Consider the following 23,797-nt stretch of genomic DNA (forward strand, 5'->3'; position numbering starts at 1 on the left):
TTTGAAAATGTAATAAGTTTTACGAAACGCGCTCGTGTCGCGTCAGACTAGAAATAAAAATGAATTTTGGAGAATTGATTTTTGAATTACCTCCAACAGTGAAAAGAAAAATCTTACTTTTTCGGTCATATTTAATAATATTTGTCTACAGGAAAGACTGCTACCAAAATATACTAATATATATATATATATATATATATATATATATATATATATATATATATATATATATATATATATATATATATATATATATATATATATATATATATACCTCTAGCTGGAAGAAGGGGGACATAGCCTCGGAGGAAACCACGCATAACGCATTAGAGGGAATGTTTAGATCCCCTCCAATACAGTTTCTGTGTGCTTTTCTCCTACCACCCCCTTCCTTTTTTATTTTTTGTGCTTTATTATGCATTTGATGGTTACAAGATATACATGGGTTGATACAAAAATAATAATGCAAAAAGGTGCTTAAAGGTTATGGATCTCTTGAAAAACACAACAATGGGAAACATTGATGAATGTCACAGACGGGTTCGATCATTGTTGCAAGTCAAACACTTCTTCGAATTCCTCTGAAGTTGGACTAGTGCCCAAGACGCAACAGGCATTTCCCCTCTGAATCGCAACACTGAGGCGCTGGAACAAGAAACTTTTTGTTCTCTGGTCTTTTGTAGCGCTGATCAATTTGTCCCCCAATTCCTTCAGGAACTTCAATGCACATTTTCCCCACGAACCGAGGGTCTCCGAGCCGATTGGAACAAAGCTGTAGCAGTGTGCTAGACCTCTATATTTAATAATTTTCTGCGATTCCCTGAAAGAAGCAGCACCACCGCTTTCACGTGTGCTGTAGTGGAGGTAGGTACTGGCCAGTGTGGCAGCGCACGTGTAGTCCCATACCACTTGCTTACCATCCTTCCAAGGTAGCAAGGTGACCCCATCAGGGCGCTTCTGAGGGTCGTTAGGTCTGGATAAGTGTGGTTCTTTTTGTGCCGGGCACAAAATATAAATAGAATATATATATATATATATATATATATATATATATATATATATATATATATATATATATATATATATATATATATATATATATATATATAGATATATTCTTAAAATATTGTTTGTAATAGGTGGTTTTAAGCTTAGACTGACCAGTGGGGGATTTTGAATATATCCTCCCAATTTATTTTTCGAAATTGACAGCCAGCAATTATTTAGGTTTAAGTGAATCGCCAGTCATTAGTGCAGCTAATACAAATATACAATATTCGCGTATTTTTTGTTATTTCTATAACTTTGTGTGTTTGTGTGCTTGAGTGTATGTGTGTGTGTGTGTGTGTGTGTGTGTGTGTGTGTGTGTGTGTGTGTGTGTGTGTGTGTGTGTGTGTGTGTACTCACCTAGTTGTGTTTGCGGGGGTTGAGCTCTGGCTCTTTGGTCCCGCCTCTCAACCGTCAATCAAGAGGTGTACAGATTCCTGAGCCTATTGGGCTCTATCATATCTACACTTGAAACTGTGTATGGAGTCAGCCTCCACCACATCACCCCCTAATGCATTCCAAAAGAAACTTTACCCATTTGTTTCTGCCTCGTGCGTGAATCGAACTCGCGCTACAGAATTACGAGACCTGCGCGCTATCCACCAGGCTACGAGGCCCCTGTGTGTGTGTGTGTGTGTGTGTGTGTGTGTGTGTGTGTGTGTGTGTGTGTGTGTGTGTGTGTATGAATTGGAGAGCAGATATAGAGCGTCTGAGGGAGTGTGAGAGTGGACGTGTGTGTTTTTATTAAAAAACAAAGCCACAAGAAATATGAAACTTTTTTACTAGACTTTCATATGCCTTACTGGACTTACAAAACTTAACTCCATGGAGGATATATGTCGGAAGATTGTTCCTCTGGCAGTGGAAAAAACACTACTAATATAATGAAAACATATAGTATAGCATTATTTTGATTAGACACACAATATCAGTGACAAGCTGCTATACGAAAATTGTGGAATCGCACGTGAAGAAAGTTATAGAAGAGTTAGAGTTAGAGAAGAGTTAGAGTAAGAGTAGAGTTAGAGTTATAGAGGAAAGATCATGATGAAATTTTGATGGGTCGCTAATGAATCTAATGCGAGAACAAAGGAACAGATGAAGCGGCCAAACGACTTGTACAATGACTCTGAAAACATAAACACACACACACACACACACACACACACACACACACACACACACACACACACACACACACACACACACACACACACACTCGCACACACACACACACACACACACACACACACACACACACACACACACACACACACACACACACACACACACACTAGGGTGCCTCGTGGCTGAATGGACAGCGCTCGGTGGTCGTAGTCCTAAGGCCCCGGATTCGATTCCCATCCAAGGCGGAAACAAATGGGTAGAGTTTCTTCCACCTGATGCCCGTAGCAGTGAATAGGTACATGGGAGTCAAGTAGCTGCCACGGGCTACTTCCTGGGGATATGTGTGTGTAAATGTTAGAGAGAAATATATGTATCGTGATATAATAGAGGAAAAATAGATCGGTTAGAAAGGCGGGGTCCAAGAGCTAATACTCGATTCTACAGACGTAAATAGTAAGTACAAATAGCAAATACACACGCGCAAATAATCAATACATCACTCATCGCCGCGGGTGAGCGAAACATTCATCAACTTCCCAAATTTTAAGAATCTTAATTGATGTTCGCCAGATCACGTTGCTGTTAATTGGAGAACGGTAATTGCCAGGACGCAAGCCAATTTAAACCAATTACAGGACATCGATTGACTAGTACCCGAGGTTTCCTTAATAAAATTCAAGCACAGAACAAGCAACAGGAGCGCCCTCTAATTTGATGTCATAGAAACGAACCAGATTTTTTTTCTCGGTTCACTTTTTCAAGCAATATTTTTCTTTCCTTAAATAGAAGTCAACTTTTATATCTATTTTTGTCTTTTACTGTAGGATAATATGACTTATTTTCTTTCTCTCGTAGTCCCGATTATTTTAGTGTTGACGTCAGGAGCTTGAGGCTTGTAGCTCATTGTTGACGTCAGAAGCTTATAGCTTGTAGCTCATTGTTGACGTCAGGAGCTTGTGGCTTGTAGCTCATTGTTGACGTCAGAAGCTTATAGCTTGTAGCTCATTGTTGACGTCAGGAGCTTGTGGCTTGTAGCTCATTGTTGACGTCAGGAGCTTATAGCTTGTAGCTCATTGTTGACGTCAGGAGCTTATAGCTTGTAGCTCATTGTTGACGTCAGGAGCTTATAGCTTGTAGCTCATTGTTGACGTCAGGAGCTTATAGCTTGTAGCTCATTGTTGACGTCAGGAGCTTATAGCTTGTAGCTCATTGTTGACGTCAGGAGCTTATAGCTTGTAGCTCATTGTTGACGTCAGGAGCTTATAGCTTGTAGCTCATTGTTGACGTCAGGAGCTTATAGCTTGTAGCTCATTGTTGACGTCAGGAGCTTATAGCTTGTAGCTCATTGTTGACGTCAGGAGCTTATAGCTTGTAGCTCATTGTTGACGTCAGGAGCTTATAGCTTGTAGCTCATTGTTGACGTCAGGAGCTTATAGCTTGTAGCTCATTGTTGACGCCAGGAGCTTATAGCTTGTAGCTCATTGTTGACGCCAGGAACTTGTGGCTTGTAGCTCATTGTTGACGCCAGGAGCTTATAGCTTGTAGCTCATTGTTGACGCCAGGAGCTTGTGGCTTGTAGCTCATTGTTGACGTCAGGAGCTTATAGCTTGTAGCTCATTGTTGACGCCAGGAGCTTGTGGCTTGTAGCTCATTGTTGACGCCAGGAGCTTGTGGCTTATACTTCGCTGTGGAAGTCAGGAATTCGTGGCTATACCTTATTGCTGACGTCAGGAGCTTATGGCTTGTATACGCAATGCCAACGCTAGGAGCTCTAAGGCTCTCTCCTTAGAAGAGGGAGAGAAGGTTCTCTCCTTAGAAGTAGAAGCAGGTTCTAAGAAGCTCTTCAGGAGCTTCACCGTGTAAGGCACTTCACCGTGTAAAGCACTTCACCGTGTAAGGCACTTCACCGTGTAAAGCACTTCACCGTGTAAAGCACTTCACCGTGTAAGGCACTTCACCGTGTAAAGCACTTCACCGTGTAAAGCACTTCACCGTGTAAGGCACTTCACCGTGTAAAGCACTTCACCGTGTAAAGCACTTCACCGTGTAAGGCACTTCACCGTGTAAGGCACTTCACCGTGTAAAGCACTTCACCGTGTAAAGCACTTCACCGTGTAAAGCACTTCACCGTGTAAGGCACTTCACCGTGTAAAGCACTTCACCGTGTAAGGCACTTCACCGTGTAAAGCACTTCACCGTGTAAAGCACTTCACCGTGTAAGGCACTTCACCGTGTAAAGCACTTCACCGTGTAAAGCACTTCACCGTGTAAGGCACTTCACCGTGTAAAGCACTTCACCGTGTAAAGCACTTCACCGTGTAAGGCACTTCACCGTGTAAGGCACTTCACCGTGTAAGGCACTTCACCGTGTAAGGCACTTCACCGTGTAAGGCATTTCACCGTGTAAGGCACTTCACCGTGAAAGGCACTTCACCGTGTAAGGCACTTCACCGTGTAAAGCACTTCACCGTGTAAGGCACTTCACCGTGTAATGCACTTCACCGTGTAAGGCACTTCACCGTGTAAGGCACTTCACCGTGTAAGGCACTTCACCGTGAAAGGCACTTCACCGTGTAAGGCACTTCACCGTGTAAAGCACTTCACCGTGTAAAGCACTTCGCCGTGTAAAGCACTTCACCGTGTAAAGCACTTCACCGTGTAAAGCACTTCACCGTGTAAAGCACTTCACCGTGTAAGGCACTTCACAGGAGGTTATGGTTTGAACTTCAATGTTTCTAACAGCAGTTCAAAGCTTAACTTATTCCACCGCAGATGTTTAAGGTCTGTAGTTCATTAAAAAACCTTTCTATGTAATCTCCCTCAACTGACTGGAGCAGACAGAGGCCTCCCCAAAAATGCCGTCAAGAGACACAGCTGCGGCTGACCTAATTCCCTGATGTGACCCATCAACTGGGAAGGCAGGGTTGGCGGGTGACCATATTGGCAGAGGTCAGAGGTCATTTGCCAGCTTCGTCATCTCAACAGCTCGTTCGTTGGCAAACACATTGGCATCTGGTGCAGTCCGTCCTCCTAAGGTTTCCCATCGTCAAGAAAACGGTCAATTTCAAGTGTCTTAACCTGACCTACCAGAGGACCCAAAACAGAAAACGGGACATTACGTCACTTTCGCCAGCCGCTTCCATTTTCTAGTACGACAATTTTTGGCCGTATGTAACGCATACGAGCGAAAAACGAAATTTTTGTAGGAGGATTGGTTGTAGGAGGACAGGTTGTAGGAGGACAGGTTGTAGGAGGACAGGTTGTAGGAGGACAGGTCGTAGGAGGACAGGTTGTAGGAGGACAGGTTGTAGGAGGACAGGTTGTAGGAGGACAGGTTGTAGGAGGACAGGTTGTAGGAGGACAGGTTGTAGGAGGACAGGTTGTAGGAGGACAGGTTGTAGGAGGACAGGTCGTAGGAGGACAGGTCGTAGGAGGATAGGTTGTAGGAGGACAGGTTGTAGGAGGACAGGTTGTAGGAGGACAGGTTGTAATAGGACAGGTTGTAGGAGGACAGGTTGTAGGAGGACAGGTTGTCTGGTGAACATCGGTCGAAGTTTATATAACAACCACGTCTCGGAGCTTAACACAGCCATACTTCCAGTTCTAATACGTGCAGTAAATTTGCATTAGTAAAGGTGTAGCAAATAACATTGATGGACTCCATATGCATGCAAATATTTATAGAGAACTTCCTACATTCACAGAATCTTTGATATTAAATTAAATACTTTTAAGAGTACTTCATTTATTTACAGAAACTTTGAAATGTACTTAAATACTTTTAGTTCAAGGAGTGAACTTTCTTTATTCAAAGAAACTTGGTTCTAAAAAATATAAATGAAACAATGTAAGTATTCTTTAAACTTATTTCTTAAAAAATCACGAATTCCGTTCAGTTTTAGTATTGCCCTGAAACGTGGCTGATCTTGTTAGCACGTTATAGTCATTGCTTATATATAGTTTCTATCTTGATTCAAACCAACCTAATCACGCACCTTTCCTCAACGCCCATGATAACGCCTTCCATGATAACAAACAAACCCCAACACTTTTCCCTGACATTGAAAACTTCGCCATCTAGCTGGCTGAGAGCTGGAGAAAAATGATTCTTAACTACGTCCATTGCCTCGTCAAAGATATTCATATCTACCAAGTAGATTTTTCAGTCGTTGAATAGAGTAAGCACTCATATACCCCAGCGAGCACTTATATAAAAAGGTTGAGCAGCTAGTGTCTCTGATTATCATTATTTGATACACCAGAAGAAACAGAATCTCTGTACTTTCTGCCGAAAGATTTGCAAATCAAACAATGATTTTGGAAAGTGAATATAACACAACGGCGTCGGCTGTTCACCCCTGAATTATTCTCTTGTGTTTGGGAAGAATGTGCTGTTTGAATTTTCGTGTGTGTTTGTCTCCTTCGTACCCTGAATGGTCGATTATGCTCGATTATGCATTTATATTCGTTTATACTTTCACATGTTCACTTGTCAGCCCAAATGAACTCAATATACAGACAACAACATTTCTTGTAACGCACCTAACAATGCACATACATCATGGCCTTATTAAGGAACATGTAGACTACACCTAATCAGATAATCACCAGAGATATTCTGATAAACACCACCAAAATAGTCGACAAATACGGCGACAATAGAAGACTGGACATTGGTGAAGCTTTATACAACAAGCAAACCAAGCCATTATACAACAAGCAAACCAAGCCATTATACAACAAGTAAACCAAGCCATTATACAACAAACATATCAAGCCATTATACAACAGCCAACTTACACTCTGCCATCATCATACAACACGATGAATCATACAACATACTGCCGCAGCCATCATGGAAACATGAGGAGATTGGTAAGTTAATGTCGAATTTAATTTTATTGTTATCAGATTAAAGCATAATTACTCCTATTTTATGATATCTGATACAATGCCGCTATTTTGCACCACTTGATGGCTACTGTAATACTTATCTCCTTTTCTTATCTTATTTCTCATTTGCTACTTTTTTTGTCTTTGTGTTTCTCTCTACTTTTCTCTCTCCTCTCCTCTCCTAGCCTCTCCTCTCCTCTCCTCTCCTCTCCTCTCCTCTCCTCTCCTCTCCTCTCCTCTCCTCTCCTCTCCTCTCCTCGCCTCTCCTCGACATCTCTAAATCAGTCATCCTGTAAATAATTCAGTTGTTTTGTTTCTTCTTCTTCCATCTCATTTGCAATTCTTCCTCGCGCTCTATTGTCTTTACTAATTCTTAACTTTAGCATCACTTGAGTACGAATTCGTGGCACGTACTTTAAGCCTTAATTCATTCTGTCTCCTCTGTTTGTGTCTCTTCTCCCTCACTCGTCTAGAATTTCTCTTCCTTCAACCTTCCTTTCATTCATCTTTCTACCTCTCATTCTCTTCCTTCGTCTTACCCATCTCTACCAACCTGTTTCCCTCCCTACGTCTTAATTTGTCTATCACCACTTTCCTTCTTTCGTTTTATCCTTTCTTTCTCCCATCGTGTTGCCATCTCTACCTTCCTCCTGCCTTTATTGAACCCATTAACCTCCCTCGGTTGGGTAGTTTCCTGGCCTATCTCCGCCTCTCTCTCTCTCTCTCTCTCTCTCTCTCTCTCTCTCTCTCTCTCTCTCTCTCTCTCTCTCTCTCTCTCCCTGCCAAAGCTTCCTTCAGATAAGAGTTATTCGGTCCACTGTCTTGTCTTTCCTTCTTTCTCGCTCTCCAGTCATTATTTTATCATGTTTAATTTCTTTCCCTTCTCGAAAATTTACTTTCAAAGCATTGAACTGAGGGTTAACATTTCAGAGAATATTTTGTCAAATGTTCGGTGAATTCTGTATTGATTTGTCGGGTCTGCGTATGGCGTCTCGAGGTTTGTATTATCTCACTGTGTGATTTATGTCTGTGCGTTCGTCTGTGTCTATCCGTTTTGTCTTATTTGTTGTTCGCTATCCTCTATAAACGAGCAGAAACCTGCTGAGAACTGGAGCTGAAATATATCGAGAACAGTTACACACACACACACACACACACACACACACACACACACACACACACACACACACACACACACACACACACACACACACACACACACACGCACACACACACACACACACACACTCACGCACGCACACACACACACACACACACACACACACACACACACACACACACACACACACACACCCATACATACATATAATATATATATTACTTGAATCGCACACACACACACACACACACACACACACTCACGCACGCACACACACACATACATACATATAATATATATATTACTTGAATCCTCAAGGATTTTATAAAATGTTCTGTAAAATACGTGGCCGTCGCTTTGTCGTTCAAGCCGAGATCACACATACAATTTAAGGCTAGAGACCAGACTGAAATGCTTCAAAGTGGTTGATAGGAAGGAGAGGCGACGACCAGGAGCTGATGCTCCACTATTCAAAGCTGCAGATGAGTACATCTAGGTGAGTACAAATTCAAGCTTGCACTCATATTTATGGTGTTAATCGAAATCTAGTTTTTTCTCGAAAATGAAATTTGTGAAGTAAATAACTCGGAATGAGAGGAGCTGACTCTTCAATTGACTCTGCAAACACGAGAGGACTACACTATCAGACCAAGCGAGGGAGAGGGAAAGAAGACTTTCTGAGGGAAGATGATAGATGAGAGAGAGAGAGAGAGAGAGAGAGAGACAGACAGACAGACAGACAGACAGACAGACAATTGACGGGGTAATTGGGTGAGAAATACATGTCATAAAACAACACGTAAATAATGAGAATGTAGAAAATTAAAGGATCAATAGAATAAATTTCATGTCAAACATTCGAGGCATTTCTCTGGAATAAAAACATTCAATTTTTATCTTCTTCTTCTTATACTTAAGAACAATCTAATGCCTTTCCGTACCTGTTACAGTATCGAGGAGCACATACAATCACTGCCATTACCAATACAAAAGATTAATCAATTACTAGAGTTCCCGAAGTAAATAAGTTTACAAGACCACTGAGGTTCAGCGAACATAAACTCACACAATCACTATAATACTTAGAGCTTTGCACGATAGGTAAACAAAAGGAGGGTTTTTATTTGAAAATTACTTGTTTCCAATATTTTTGTGTCTATATATATATCATGCCTCTTAGTTCTGGAACTAGCCTAGTGGCATACCTCTGAACATTTTCAAGCTTCGTCTTGTGCTTGATAAGGTAGGGGCTCCATGCTTGGGCTACATGGTGCCGTACGGGTGTGTGTGTGTGTGTGTGTGTGTGTGTGTGTGTGTGTGTGTGTGTGTGTGTGTGTGTGTGCGTGTGTGTGTGTGTGTGTGTGTGTGTGTGTGTGTGTGAGTGCATCCGCAAGTGTGGGACCCATCTGAGACTCTCCGTGGGTATTGGCATTCAGACAGTCTCGGAGGAAATACAGGGCCTGCAAGAGCTATTTTCTTTCAAATAATCGGAAATAGATTGCTCTAAGAGCCTTTTCCAGCTCTCGTAAAGAAGAAAACAGCGACTGTAAAAGGCAATTGTCAGTAACGTATTGGAGTTCGACAGTGTACCACAAGCGGGTCAGGACGTACAAGTCCCAGCTCCTCCTCTCATTGCGTTACCTGTACAAACTCTACAAGTTTAAGCTCCACGTCTTAGCGTCTAATAGAGAGTCTCACAAGTCCCAGCTAACCGTCTGATTGTGTTACTCCTGCAGACTCTGCTGACACAAAATCTGCGTCTTTGTCTCTTCTTTAGGCTAAAAACATTACGTCTTCTTCCTGTCTCTCTTTCTCTGGTTGAAAGCGTAAAGATTGCGTATGTGGGTTTCTTACTGAAGCGAGAATCACTAGTTTTATCTGCGGTCAGTTCCACGGTTAAATCCATATGCTCATCATCTATACCGAACCAACAGAGAAGCAGCAAGAGCAATTATGAGCCAATAGGCCATCTGCAGTTACTTCTATCTTATGTTTTCATACCCATTGATTCGTTTTCTGGTATAGCTCTGTCACTTCACCCAAAACTTTTGTGCTATATCACCTCACCCAAAACGAGTATAAGAATGATGTATGTTAAGTGTAAACTATTACGGGCTATTCATGCCCGTGCCACCTCTTGGGTGGCTTAATCTTTTTCAATCAATCAGTGTAAACTAGTCTTTGAAAATGTAAAAAGCATTACGAAACGCGTTCAGGCATCAGACCCAAAATAAAGAATGAATTTTGGAGAGTTAATTTTTCAATTACCCTCAACAGTGAAGAAAAACGTAAGAAATAGTGAGAAGATTCGTGTTAGAATTATTAATCTATATATATATATATATATATATATATATATATATATATATATATATATATATATATATATATATATATATATATATATGCATGACTGCATGCATACATACCAGTTACCTCAGAACACTGGAGAGTATTGATTGCGAGTGTCTCCGGAGGGAGCTGATGGCGACCCCTTGTCATTCCTCGGGGAAATTTGGGGCAAACGACTACACTGCTCCAGTTCTAGTGGGAATGATCTAAGAAGATGGATGAAGAGAGAGCGAGAGAGAGAGAGAGAGAGAGAGAGAGAGAGAGAGAGAGAGAGAGAGAGAGAGAGAGAGAGAGAGAGAGAGAGAGAGAGAGAGAGAGAGAGAGCGAGAGAGAGAGAGAGAGAGAGAGAGAGAGAGAGAGAGAGAGAGAGAGAGAGAGAGAGAGGTAAAGATAAATTTGCCTAACTTTTGCAGAAACCAACAAACCATTGAAGACAAAAAAGACTTGTTATTAATACACAGGAGAGACGAGATGTTTCAAGTGCTCGATCTTATGACGACCCAGGGAGAGAGCTCTACAGGAGGAAATATATTCACAACTTTAAAAATTCCTTGTTGCCATTATAGGACGAAAATATCTACACACACACACACACACACACACACACACACACACACACACACACACACACACACACACACACACACACACACACACACACACACACACAGGGGATAAAATTATTCCGCTAAATATATACTGAGTAGGAAAAATAATATGTGATAGATAAATAAGACGAGAGAAACCTGAAAGAATAATGGAATAAGTGGCTACAAGAGTTAAACGCAAGCAAGTGTAAAGTAATATAGCTGGATGCGGGGGGAACAGGAGACCGGTCGCAAGGTACCAAAGGAAGAGAAGAGCTTCCAAAAGTCAAACAGATAAAAACATCTGAGGATGACATCACACCAAACCAGTTTCTTGAGATTCTCATCAAATGGACGTCATTTACTGGTTACGTTAGATTTATCAATATAAGAAATACATTTAGGAATCTACATAAGGAGTAATTCAGAACCTGGTATACCACATACGTCAGACAATTTCTGGAATATGCGGGGCCAGCCTAGCATCTTTATCGTGTCACTTAACGAAGTTGGAGGAAGTCTGGTGGTATGCTAGCCGAGTAGTCCAAGTGTAAAGTGTTGTGAGTTACAAAGACTAAATTTGGAATGGAAGATACAGAAATAAGGGAAGACATGATTACCACATACAGAATTATTAGTGAACTGACAGGACAGACAAGAGAAGACAATATGGAATAGATGGACTACGAACAAGAGGACAGAGTAAACAAATATAACACGATAAAAATGGCACGTGAAGGAAGCAGGATTTAGAAACAGCTTAACAAATGTAAACAAAACAAAACTGAATATCCTCGAGAACTTGAAATGCAGTTAACTGAAGGTTGAGAAGCGGGAGCAAAGATGCTCAGACTCAAGCCTAGAAAACACAGTCTGATGAATACAACCAGATGAATACGTGTCAGTGTATTATAGTATGTTAGGTATAAGGAGGCACCTGAGCCACATACAGACTCGGTGAATGTATACTGACGAATGAATACTGACGACATAGTGGCAGTCTCCTTCATCCTGGTCGCTACATCGCTTCTATTGTAGCGTGAATAATGCATTAAGAGAGGCAGTAGACCACGCCAGCTTTCTCTCTATCAAGCCATGATAGAGAGAAAGAGAGAGAGAGAGAGAGACAGACAGACAGACAGACAGACAGACAGACAGAGATACAGGTCACAAATCCCGTGCACAGCCAAATTCTTTGCATACCGTATTGACTTAGCTGAAAGGTGAATAAAATAGGTTACCTTCGATATCCCTGAAGAAATCAACAACAAGAAAAAACAAAGGGGAGTTTGCAAGTTGGCTATTCTTGCTTGACGATCCTGTGGGAGCTGTAGAGAGGAGGGGGAGGAAGGAGAAAGGAAGGGAGAAGAAAAATGAAGAGAAAGGAAGAGGAAAGCAAAGGGGGGAGAAAATTAGAGGAGGGGAAGAGTAAAGGAAAAGTAAATGTTAGTAAATAGAAAATAGAAGAGATTGGAAAGGAAGTGTGCGGCAAAAGAGGAAGAGGGAACGAAGAAATTAGAAGAGAAGGAAAGAGATTGAAAGGGAAAATGAAACAGGGGAAAATGGGAAGTGAAGGGAAAATAGAGAGGAAGGATGAAAACAAGATGAAGGAAGAGAAGCGGTATGACATCAAGTAACAATGAAAACCTCAGGGAGAAGGAAATCGTTAAGGAGTCAAATAAGTCCGAGGAATGAAGAATGAAGCAGAGCTCAGGAAAAAGAAGTTGACGAAGAAAAGGAATGAAAATTGGTTAAAGTTGAGGATGAAAAAATATTGCTGAAGAAAAAGAATACGGTGTGTGTGTGTGTGTGTGTGTGTGTGTGTGTGTGTGTGTGTGTGTGTGTGTGTGTGTGTGTGTGTGTGTGTGTGTGTGTGTGTGTGTGTGTGTAAACAAAGACTTAAAAGTCACTAGTAACAGCGGTAAGTCACTTGTAACAGAAGCGTCACAACTGGGTTGCTTTCATCCATTTATCATTACTAACGAAGACAGCCTCTTGGTGGATCAAGAATACTGGATACAAGTTGTGTAATACAGAGTTGTGTTTGCATTCGCCTGGCTGTTTGTTCTCGGAGGGATCGAGCTTTAGCTCTTGGACCCCTGCCAATCTAGCTGTCAGTCCTACCTTCTTCGAGTACTTTATCTTCTCTAGGTTAGTCTCATGTCCTGTTGTAATTTATATATATATATATTGGAATGATATCTTGATTTTCCACTTTGATCTTTCTCTAAGCATTTTATTTGTCTCTATCATATCTAAGGTATCTCTGTCTCTCTGTCTGTTTGACTCTGACTCTCTCTCTCTTTATGGTCCAATATGTTGGATTACTCCTAAAACAAATGTTTTCTTCACTAAGATTTGGAGACACACGACAGGAGAAAAAAATGAAAAGGAAAGCGTCTCTGGGTTTGAAGGAGACAGAGGAGACGAGTCCACTTGAGTCCAGCTGTCCAAGACTGGTCGTCAGGACCCGATGGTGAAGTCCACCGTCCCCACCACCGCAGCTGAGGTCCTGTAGTGGCGGCTGGCGGTTCCTGATGTTTGTGACTTCGTGGGGAATCAGGCGTCATAGGTGCCAAGTTCCTCTGATCTAAATCTGGCTCTATAACCAGTGCCGGGCTGCCAATTTCCTCTTCCTTTCCCCCCTACCACAATCTCTGGCTCTGTCAGTCTGTCTGTCTGTGTCTGTCTTTCTCTGTATCAGTGCTCTCATTACTGGGGCTCTGGTGAGCCGCCCCCATCTTTACGGGCTGGAAGCGATGACATCAGATGCAAGCTTCAGGGATGGTGGAAATGGGAACAGGGAGGGAGGGAGGGACAGCGACGAAGGGTTAGAAAGGATGGAACGGGAAGGGTGAGAGAGAGAGAGAGAGAGAGAGAGAGAGAGAGAGAGAGAGAGAGAGAGAGAGAGAGAGAGAGAGAGAGAGAGAGAGAGAGAGAGAGAGAGAGAGAGAGAGAGAGGGGGAAGGTGGTGGAGGGAGAAGTGTGGAAGAAAGATTTAAAAACACAGGTTATGGGAGGAGAAGGAAGGGGGGGGGAGGGGGTAATAAAAAGAGAAGGAAAGACGAAAAGAAAAAAGATAAAAAAGATAAAAGAAGACCAGGAAAGTCAGGGAAAGCTGCTCTTTATAAATGCTCCCTTGAGTTTAGGGTATCTCCCTATCGTTGGGAGATACCTGTAGACATTAGTCGAGAAATTTTTTTCCAGCAACGCCACTATCGTTTCCATTGACTTCGTTACCGGTAAGTTCAAGGCGTCAGTAGGAGAGGAGGGATTACTAACACCGTGAGGTCAAAAGTCACTGTCGAAGCACCGTCAAAATATCACTAATCGTACAATGAAAGTGATCAATGTAGCTCTGGAATTTGAAATAACTGTACTATTTGTTATTATTCAATGTACTGTTTTACATTACTATTCAATATCACGGGTCATTGAATATCCCTCCCTTCCCTACCATCCCTTCCACCTTTTCCAGGAGGTGTTGCGAGATAAAGCAGCTTACATGACATGACTGAGTGGAATACAGCAAGATACAATAGGGTGTTACAGGGAAAGGTGAACATTCTGACTGAGTAGATGTTAGCTACACATATGTTGAGAGTCAGAACTGCACTTGTTCTGTACCATAATCTCTAGTTAGTATGCTTACTGTTTATTTCATTCCATTTTGTGTAAATAGCCATTCATCTGTGGTCAATAGTCATAAATTCCCTCAATGACTCCATGTAATTGAAAAAGAAATTGAAAATAAGATTATTGGGATAGAAACACATATAAAGGAGTGAGGTAACTGAAGCTATTTCTATCCTATTCGAGACAATTTGTTTACATATTTCACAGACATCACAAACAATCGAAATATAGCTTTACATTCTATATAATTGTTTATACCCTGTTGCGAAACTCGTTCTCTAAATTCGGGTTATATTGGAAGGAATGAATGTTGAAATTGCTCTGTTTGTGACATGTAAATCTGTTATCGTTGTCACATTTTGCATCTATTGTTTGGTGTTTTATTCTTGAGGGAATTATGGAGGGGAAGGAATTTTGTGGACAGGCACACCTTTGCTTTAGTTGAGAGTCTGAATGGTAAGTATTGGGTTCAGTTATCTATCTCTAGGTTATCATGAGACGATTTCGGGGCTTATCGTCCCCGCGGCCCGGTCCTTGACCAGGCTTCCTTTTTCACATACCCCGAGGAAGCAACCTGTAGACGCTGTCTAACTCCCAGGTGCCTATATTTACTGCTAGGTGAGCATGGGCTTCAGGGTGAAAGAAACTTTGCCCATTTGTTTCTTCCTCCACCGGGGATCGAACCCGGAACCTCAGGACTACGAATCCGAAGTGCTATCCACTCAGCTGTCAGGCTCCAAGCTGGGTGGATTAAATGTAGTTCTCACTAGGTGTGTGACCTTATTTTCTATTTTATCTAAAAACCATAGATATGTCTGTGAACAAGAAACTCAAATTAGTACCGAATTTCCAATGACAGATCTATTTCGTGAGTTGAATTGTAGAGGTGTTGAAATCCTCTTTACTGTACCCTCTGAAGGCGAACAACTTAACAATACCATTTGCTGTAGCATCTTTCACATGCCTGTCTAAGGATTTTTTTTCATCAATTTCTACACATTAAACATGAATTGAAAGGTTAAATGTGAGGATGTTCGCCTTACCCTTAGGTGCCGTAGTGGGTCAGCAGTAACTTACCATCTTGTTTGGAAACACATCAGCAGTAACTTACACACAATAATTGTGGTTGACTTTTTCTCTCGTGTCTCCTGTGCATACAATCACCTGAATTGATGTTATTGCTCCTACTTTATTTCCTACTATATTCTATTATTTTTGTTATTTGTATTGTTAGTTATTATTGTTATTTGCATAATGAAGTACGTATTCACATATTTATCAGAAACAAGAAAAACATATATTTCTTCAGTAAAGGTAAAAGAAAATGAAAAATCTTGTCGTTATGAATCAAAAGCAGCTGGCAAGGGAACTGATGATAGTTTCATTAATATAACATAACTCAGAGTGTCACCTAATTAAGACAATATTCAAGTCGTTTCACAAAACGAAGCTTTAATTAAATGTCATAAGAGACGAAACTGATAAGAAGTTCGTGAATCAATTTGATCATTTTGCTTGTATACATTTCTTATCAAAATTAGTTTTTTTCTATCTCCATCGCCTCATAAAATGAGCATCAGATCTATAATTGGATGATAAACAAAAAATATCTTTGATATGGAGAAATCGACAGTCAAATAACATTTGATTTCAATAATATTTTTTTCCTATTGATGCGTGAAAATTAAGTTGTTGAATAAATATTATATAGAACTAATAAATATAATATTTAAATGCAATTCTACCACTACGACTACTGTTGATTGCTGCTACTGGCTTTGAAATGAGGGGTTATGTTGACGTATTGTTTGGTATTGTAGGTCTTGTTCTTAATGCCACGCATCTGCTTCAGTTCCAGTATTGTAGCTATTGTTCCTCTCTATTTTTCCACCCAAATATGCAGCAGCTGACTCATGAATCCAGTCAGACTTTTCATTGTGTAGCAGATAGCACTCTCTGTGTCCCAGAGAGAATCCTCTGTGTACCAGAGATAATCCTCTGTGTACCAGATAGAATCCTCTGTGTACCAGAGAGAATCCTCTGTGTCCCAGAGAGAATCCTCTGTGTACCAGAGAGAATCCTCTGTGTACCAGAGAGAATCCTCTGTGTCCCAGAGAGAATCCTCTGTGTCCCAGAGAGAATCCTGTGTGTCCCAGAGAGAATCCTCTGTGTACCAGAGAGAATCCTCTGTGTCCCAGAGAGAATCCTCTGTGTCCCAGAGAGAATATAACTTGCTACATAGAATATTGCGTGCTAGTTAGAATATTATGTGCTATGTGAAATATAATGTGTTAGAACATATCTTAGGTGCTAACGTATTGTCATTATGGCCCGTTTAATGAGTGTTATTTGTTAGTTATAGAGACTGGGCTATGTGCTGATTGTAGGGGGGTTTATATTAGTGTTAGTTACAGTGGCCGTATGTTATGTGTTAGTTACAGTGACTGTTACGTGGTAGGTGCCGTAACTTACGTGATAGTTAGAGTGACTGTTTGCGACGTGCAAGTTATAACAATTAAATGTTTCATGCTTGTTATAGAGATTGTATGTTATGTACTAATTATGATGATTGTATGTTTCAAGTCGTGTTAATTAGAATAATTATATTTTTCGCGTTAATTATAATCATTGCATGTTATGTGCAAATTATAGTGATTGTATGCCACGTGCTATGATGATTGTTTATCACACGCTAGCTATAGTGGGGAGCCGGTCGGCCGAGCGGACAGCACGCTGGACTTGTGATCCTGTGGACCTGGGTTCGATCCCAGGCGCCGGCGAGAAACAATGGGCAGAGTTTCTTTCACCCTATGCCCCTGTTACCTAGCAGTAAAACAGGTACCTGGGTGTTAGTCAGCTGTCACGGGCTGCTTCCTGGGGGTGGAGGCCTGGTCGAGGACCGGGCCGTGGGGACACTAAAAGCCCCGAAATCATCTCAAGATAACCTCAAGATATAGTGACTGAATACGAGAGGAATAGCCTAAATGTTCGTCTTCCAAGATGAAGTTGTTACCGCTAGTTTACAGCACACTAACTACAATAAGACAAACCAGTGAGATTGTGTGGATTTCTTCTCTGGTGGCAAAATCCAGTAGTCAGTTATAAAACATTAAAAATACATATTAATAAAAAAATGAAGTTCCCAGAAATATTGAAGCATCGGTTATATCATATCTCGTGCTGAAAAATATAATTTTTTTTATTTAAATTTTTGTCATATAATTTTTTTTATTTAAATTTTTGTCATATTGCTTTTCCGTTGCAGCTTCACAGGATGCCAGGCTCTGTCGAGCCAAGAATTTCCATGGAAATTATTTTTTCACAGATTTAACAAACTTGTTTTTTCACTGTCGGAAGTTCGGTGCAAACCAGTACTAAGGAAGATGTGTTTCCAAACAACACATATTCATAATCAAACTCTCTCTCAAACTACTGACAGATGTCTCATACTGACAGATGTGTCATAGTCTATTGGATAAAAAGTGACAAAAGTAATGGTATCAGTAATGCTGCAGTAACAGTGACAGTACGGAGAGTGCCAGCAGCAGCAACAGTGACAGTGAGGAGAGTGCCAGCAGCAGCAACAGTGACAGTGAGGAGAGTGCCAGCAGCAGCAACTGTGACAGTGAGGAGAGTGCCAGCAGCAGCAACAGTGACAGTGAGGAGAGTGCCAGCAGTAGCAACAGTGACAGTGAGGAGAGTTCCAGCAGCAGCAACAGTGACAGTGAGGAGAGTGCCAGCAGCAGCAACAGTGACAGTGAGGAGAGTGCCAGCAGCAGCAACAGTGACAGTGAGGAGAGTGCCAGCAGCAGCAACAGTGACAGTAAGGAGAGTGCCAGCAGCAGCAACAGTGACAGTGAGGAGAGTGCCAGCAGCAGCAACATCATTGTAAGCAGTTGAAAACCATCAGAAGTACCAACAGAAACAGAAGTAATACTGGTGATAGCAGCTGTAGAACAGTGCCAACAACCTCAGCTGTAGAAACAATGCCAACAACAGACAGCAGCTGTAGAAACAGTGCCAACAGCAGCAGCAGAAGTTGTAACTGTGCCACCAGTGCCCAAAATGTCCCCATATCCCACTTTGCCAGACAGTTGAAGTTATTATCATCACTGACACTATTAGGTACAAGCATAACTTCAAAAGACCTCAATTGCGTCGTTTTACTCTACATGCAGAGAGCTGGAAACAGAATAGCTGAAAGAACAAAAATCATTAACAACGGTGATTGTTAATTCTAATCTAGCAACAACCTATGTAATTGTTCAGAGCTCGTGCCCCATACCCACAAGGTGGGTATGGATATCCATACCCACCTTGTGGGTATGAATACCCCAGGCTACGAATCTCTGTTCCAGATCTACAGCAGAGTTTCTCCTTGCGTAGTCTGTCACTGTAGATAGTTGACTAATTAGATGGTTACGTCACTCTTGATTCGTATAGTAATTTTATCATTTATTATATGTTACGTCTCTCTAACAATTATCTGTATGTTCTGAACAGGTTTTCCTACGTATAAATAACCAAACCTTTAGAACTGCATCAAGACAGATGCTAATATTTATGTTACTAGCACAAATAAGATTCTGAAATTCTGGAAGTAAATGTCGACCCAAATATTTGAGCTCAGATGTTGGAACAGAAGAATATTTGTGCCTCCTTCCCGTGGGGACTTAAAGAGACCAGAAACAGGTCTTCAGAAGTTCCTGTGGCAAGCTCCTTCAGCTTGTATTCTTCTCATGCATTTTTTCCTTGTTTTAATTAAATTTAAACATTGGTTTATTTTGTTTCCAGTAATGAAAGAAAATTTGCCTTAACCCAAATTAAATTCCATGTGAAACGAGCAATAGGAAACCAGCAAAATAATTCCCTGGTAAAAAAAAAAGGAATATAAGAATTAGGAAATTGCAGAAGGATTATTGGCTCACACGAGGGCCGTTCATTCTTATATCCAGTCATTCCTATATCCAGTCATTCCTATATCCAGTCATTCCTATATCCAGTCATTCCTATATCCAGTCATTCCTATATCCAGTCATTCCTATAGCCAGTCATTCCTATATCCAGTCATTCCTATATCCAGTCATTCCTATATCCAGTCATTCCTATAATCACTGCGCTCTTCTTCGCTTTCAGTTACCCCCTTTTGCTTCCTATTACTGGATTCTCTTCGCATTACTTTATATTCTTTCCTTGAATTTGTTCTCTTCCCAATAATTCTTTCTCTTCTCAATACATCTTTCTCTTCCCATTACTTTCTTCTTTTCTGATTGCGTCTTTCTCTTTCAGCTCCTGCTTTTCTCTTCACTTCTCCCCTGCCGCGTCAGTATTGGAGGCGGAGCCTGGCTATCAGAAAATAGCGTTCAGCCTCCTTGGGCAGTTGTGTGGTCAAGGGCATGAGTTGGCTTCTCGCTTGCCTCCTGATTCTTCCACTTTTCACATTCGTATTATTCTTTATTCTACTCGTTCTCCTCTTCATCTCCCTCGCTGAATACTCTTATATTACCGGTGACTTATCAGTAAGCATAACATAGTTGCTACACACAGTACTATAGTTGTCCTATAGTTGCTGGACTATAGTGGTCTCATTCATAAAACTATATTCAGGTCCTTCAAACTAAATTATGTTAGTTATACTCTCAAAAAAATAAACAGGAAAATATTGTTCGTTTTCACAAAACTATTGAGGTAATACCCTAAAAAATATGGTGGTCTTACCCACAAAACTATAGTGTTCCTTCCCACAAAAGTATGCTGGTCTTACCCACAAAACTGTAGTGATCTTTCCCACAAAACAATAGCGATCTTTTCCAGAAAAAAAACCTTTCCGGTCGAGGCCAGACCGGTCAACGGTTGGTCCCTCGCTGTCACCATTGCTACACGCCTCACTGGCAGCCGGCCGCCCGCAACCAGGACCTACCAGTGTGAGGCGGACTTCTCTTTTATCAAAACAATAGTGTCTCTGAGCCTTCAGCATTTCAGGGGTAGACAATGGGTTGCTCTCGCCCCCTGCGCCTGATAACGCCACCTTGTGATGAGATAGTAACACTCCACATCTTCACTGTCTTCTTCCCAGCCTCGCCACACACACACACACACACACACACACACACACACACACACACACACACACACACACACACACACACACACACACACACACATACACACACACACACATCCAGTCTCTTCTTCCACTACCTCCTCCTCCACTTCGCCATCACCTGCACTGATTTCCAGAGAACTTTTTCCACGAGGATCAAGGTGCGAGGCTGGAAAATCTTTTCCACCTTCTCTATGTGGTTTCCAGATCTATTTTTCGTTTGGTTAACTTGCCCTTCCTCTCTTTATGAGTTATTGTTGATTAAATATCGTTAAGCTTCGTTTTGTCGTTCAATTATTTTTTTTACCTAACATTATTTGACATTTAATGTTGGCCATGATTTCTATTTAACAATATATTTAATTGATTTTCTTTTCAAATTTTGTGTATGCCAATCTCACTATGTACAAATGTAATTCGTCTTCCAACGTGTGTGTGTGTGTGTGTGTGTGTGTGTGTGTGTGTGTGTGTGTGTGTGTGTGTGTGTGTGTGGGGACACCCATATGGCCGGCGGCATACTGCAAGATATGCACAGTTTTTTATTGGGTCATAACCAGCGCGTAGAGCAATAAATACGATTTTAACGATGCACACAGCAGGATATAAACACAAACCTCATAAGACTAGTGGTAATGCATATATAAATGGGAGCTTTATTTAGTTGTTTAGCCCTGAAGATAAAAGCGAGAGAGAGAGAGAGAGAGAGAGAGAGAGAGAGAGAGAGAGAGAGAGAGAGAGAGAGAGAGAGAGAGAGAGAGAGAGAGAGAGAGAGAGAGAGAGAGAGAGAGAGAATTATTCGTCTTTTTTCTCATGACGTTTAACCGAGCGTCTCCAGGCCTTTTTACTTTATTTATTTACATAAATAAAATATATTCTTTACTATCTAATTAGGAGCGATATTAAGCATCATGAAGAATAATGATCAGAATAAGAATAGATGTAGTTGTGATGAAGAACAGAGAAGGATTTATAACATGACGTATAGAGCAAGAGCTCAACTAACACCAGTGAGCTATCTAAAAAATTCTTCAAATCTCATTCATTATTTTACCACCCCCATATATATATATATATATATATATATATATATATATATATATATATATATATATATATATATATATATATACGCATGAGAACTGATAAATAATATATTTTTGACTAACAATAAACACGAATCAACACAAAAGTGAATCATGAATTACACAGCAGCCAGTGATGAATGAGTCTCAGATTCGGAGTCAACTTGTCATAGTTTTTACTCGAGGAATTTCCAACACGTGGATTCGTGCTAACGCTTTTGTGGTGGTTATTTGTTGGTTTATTTGTGTCTGTGTTTATAAGTTTCAAGCTGGGTAGTGTGTGTGTGTGTGTGTGTGTGTGTGTGTGTGTCTGTGTGTGTGTGTGTGTGTGTGTGTGTGTGTGTGTGTGTGTGTGTGTGTGTGACCCAGGGAGCACCACGAGGAAGTAACGGTGGCAGACTTTATTTGATTTCAGTTAATCTTATTTCATCCTATGTTTTTCCTTTCCATTTATTATTATTTTATAATGCTTAGTAACCATTTCTATTTAGCTGATGCAAAGTTATTATTAATGTTATTATTACTGTTATTATTATTATTATTATTAACATTATTTTTAATACTTTTATTATTATTATTACTATTATTTCAATTACTGTAATTATGAAATTTTTGACGTATGTTGTTATCTGCATTGTTTTCTATGCCATATGATAATAATTATTAATGCTTTATTGATTTACAAATCTAGATATGAAATTATAAACAAATATTACTGTTACGTTCTGTTACGTTGGTAAATAAATCAATATGCAGTGCTCATGTTGCTTCTACAGCCAATTTGTATTCCTGTTATTTACAAACTTCAATTAGGAGACGTTAATTGAGTTCCGAGGACAACTGATATGGATTTCAGTAAGAAATGTTTTACTTAAATTAGTTGCTTAGTGTTAAATAAATGTCTTCATATCTTGGTTTCAAATGTTGCAAAAGAATAAATGAATATGATCACTCTTTGTGTCAAAGAATTACAACACTTGAACAGATGTATTTTGAATGCAAACTTTGCATGGTATTTTTATGCCACTATTGTGTAAGAAGCCTGAAGATGCATTCTTAACCATAATATAACACACTGATATATTTTGAATAGTTTTATTCGAGTAAAAATTCTAGGAAAATGGGGGAATTAAATTGCTAAAAAGATTTTCATCTGCTCCTAAATCTTGATCACAAAGATTTATGCCGTCACATAAAAGCCTATTTTTTCTGAGAATATAAAAAATATAAACACGTAATTGAGATATTAATATAAAACTTCAAAGGAACAAACTATCTGATACATAATTGTTGTTGAATAATTTTTCATGTATGTTTAATCGTGATAGGAAAGAGAAAAAACATGAGAGACGAGCAAGAACAAATTGACAGCGTTTCATTCCACTTCGAATCTCTGTTCAATACTACGAATTGAACAGTTTCACGGGGCTATAAGCTGTGTATGGTCAGTAGGCGGCCTAGATGTACACATGTATGGTCAGTAGGCGGCCTAGATGTACACATGTATGGTCAGTAGGCGGCCTAGATGTACACATGTATGGTCAGTAGGCGGCCTAGATGTACACATGTATGGTCAGTAGGCGGCCTAGATGTACACATGTATGGTCAGTAGGCGGCCTAGATGTACACATGTATGGTCAGTAGGCGGCCTAGATGTACACATGTATGGTCAGTAGGCGGCCTAGATGTACACATGTATGGTCAGTAGGCGGCCTAGATGTACACATGTATGGTCAGTAGGCGGCCTAGATGTACACATGTATGGTCAGTAGGCGGCCTAGATGTACACATGTATGGTCAGTAGGCGGCCTAGATGTACACATGTATGGTCAGTAGGCGGCCTAGATGT

At 40.6% G+C, this 23,797-nt stretch overlaps 1 protein-coding gene across 1 annotated transcript; it reads left to right on the forward strand.

Moving 5' to 3' along the window:
* The first annotated feature begins 3,912 nt into the window (after positions 1-3,912).
* LOC138358355 (osteocalcin 2-like) lies at positions 3,913-19,874 on the forward strand. Its single transcript, XM_069316192.1, has 3 exons — positions 3,913-4,034; positions 18,279-18,651; positions 19,767-19,874. Exons 1-3 carry the CDS (start codon positions 3,913-3,915, stop codon positions 19,872-19,874), a joined length of 603 nt encoding a protein of 200 aa, XP_069172293.1.
* The last annotated feature ends 3,923 nt before the right edge of the window (positions 19,875-23,797 follow it).

Source organism: Procambarus clarkii, chromosome 83 (genome assembly GCF_040958095.1).
Source record: "Procambarus clarkii isolate CNS0578487 chromosome 83, FALCON_Pclarkii_2.0, whole genome shotgun sequence".
Lineage (NCBI taxonomy): Eukaryota > Metazoa > Arthropoda > Malacostraca > Decapoda > Cambaridae > Procambarus > Procambarus clarkii.

Excerpts from the sequence above, each read along its gene's own strand:
- LOC138358355 (XM_069316192.1), top strand. The coding sequence starts at position 3,913 with ATGGCTTGTATACGCAATGCCAACGCTAGGAGCTCTAAGGCTCTCTCC. Across the intron at positions 4,035-18,278 it reads CTCTTCAGGAGCTTCACCGT|TAACAGTGACAGTACGGAGA; the intron begins GTAAGGCACTTC and ends GTAATGCTGCAG. Across the intron at positions 18,652-19,766 it reads CCAGCAGCAGCAACATCATT|TCATTCCTATATCCAGTCAT; the intron begins GTAAGCAGTTGA and ends TCCTATATCCAG.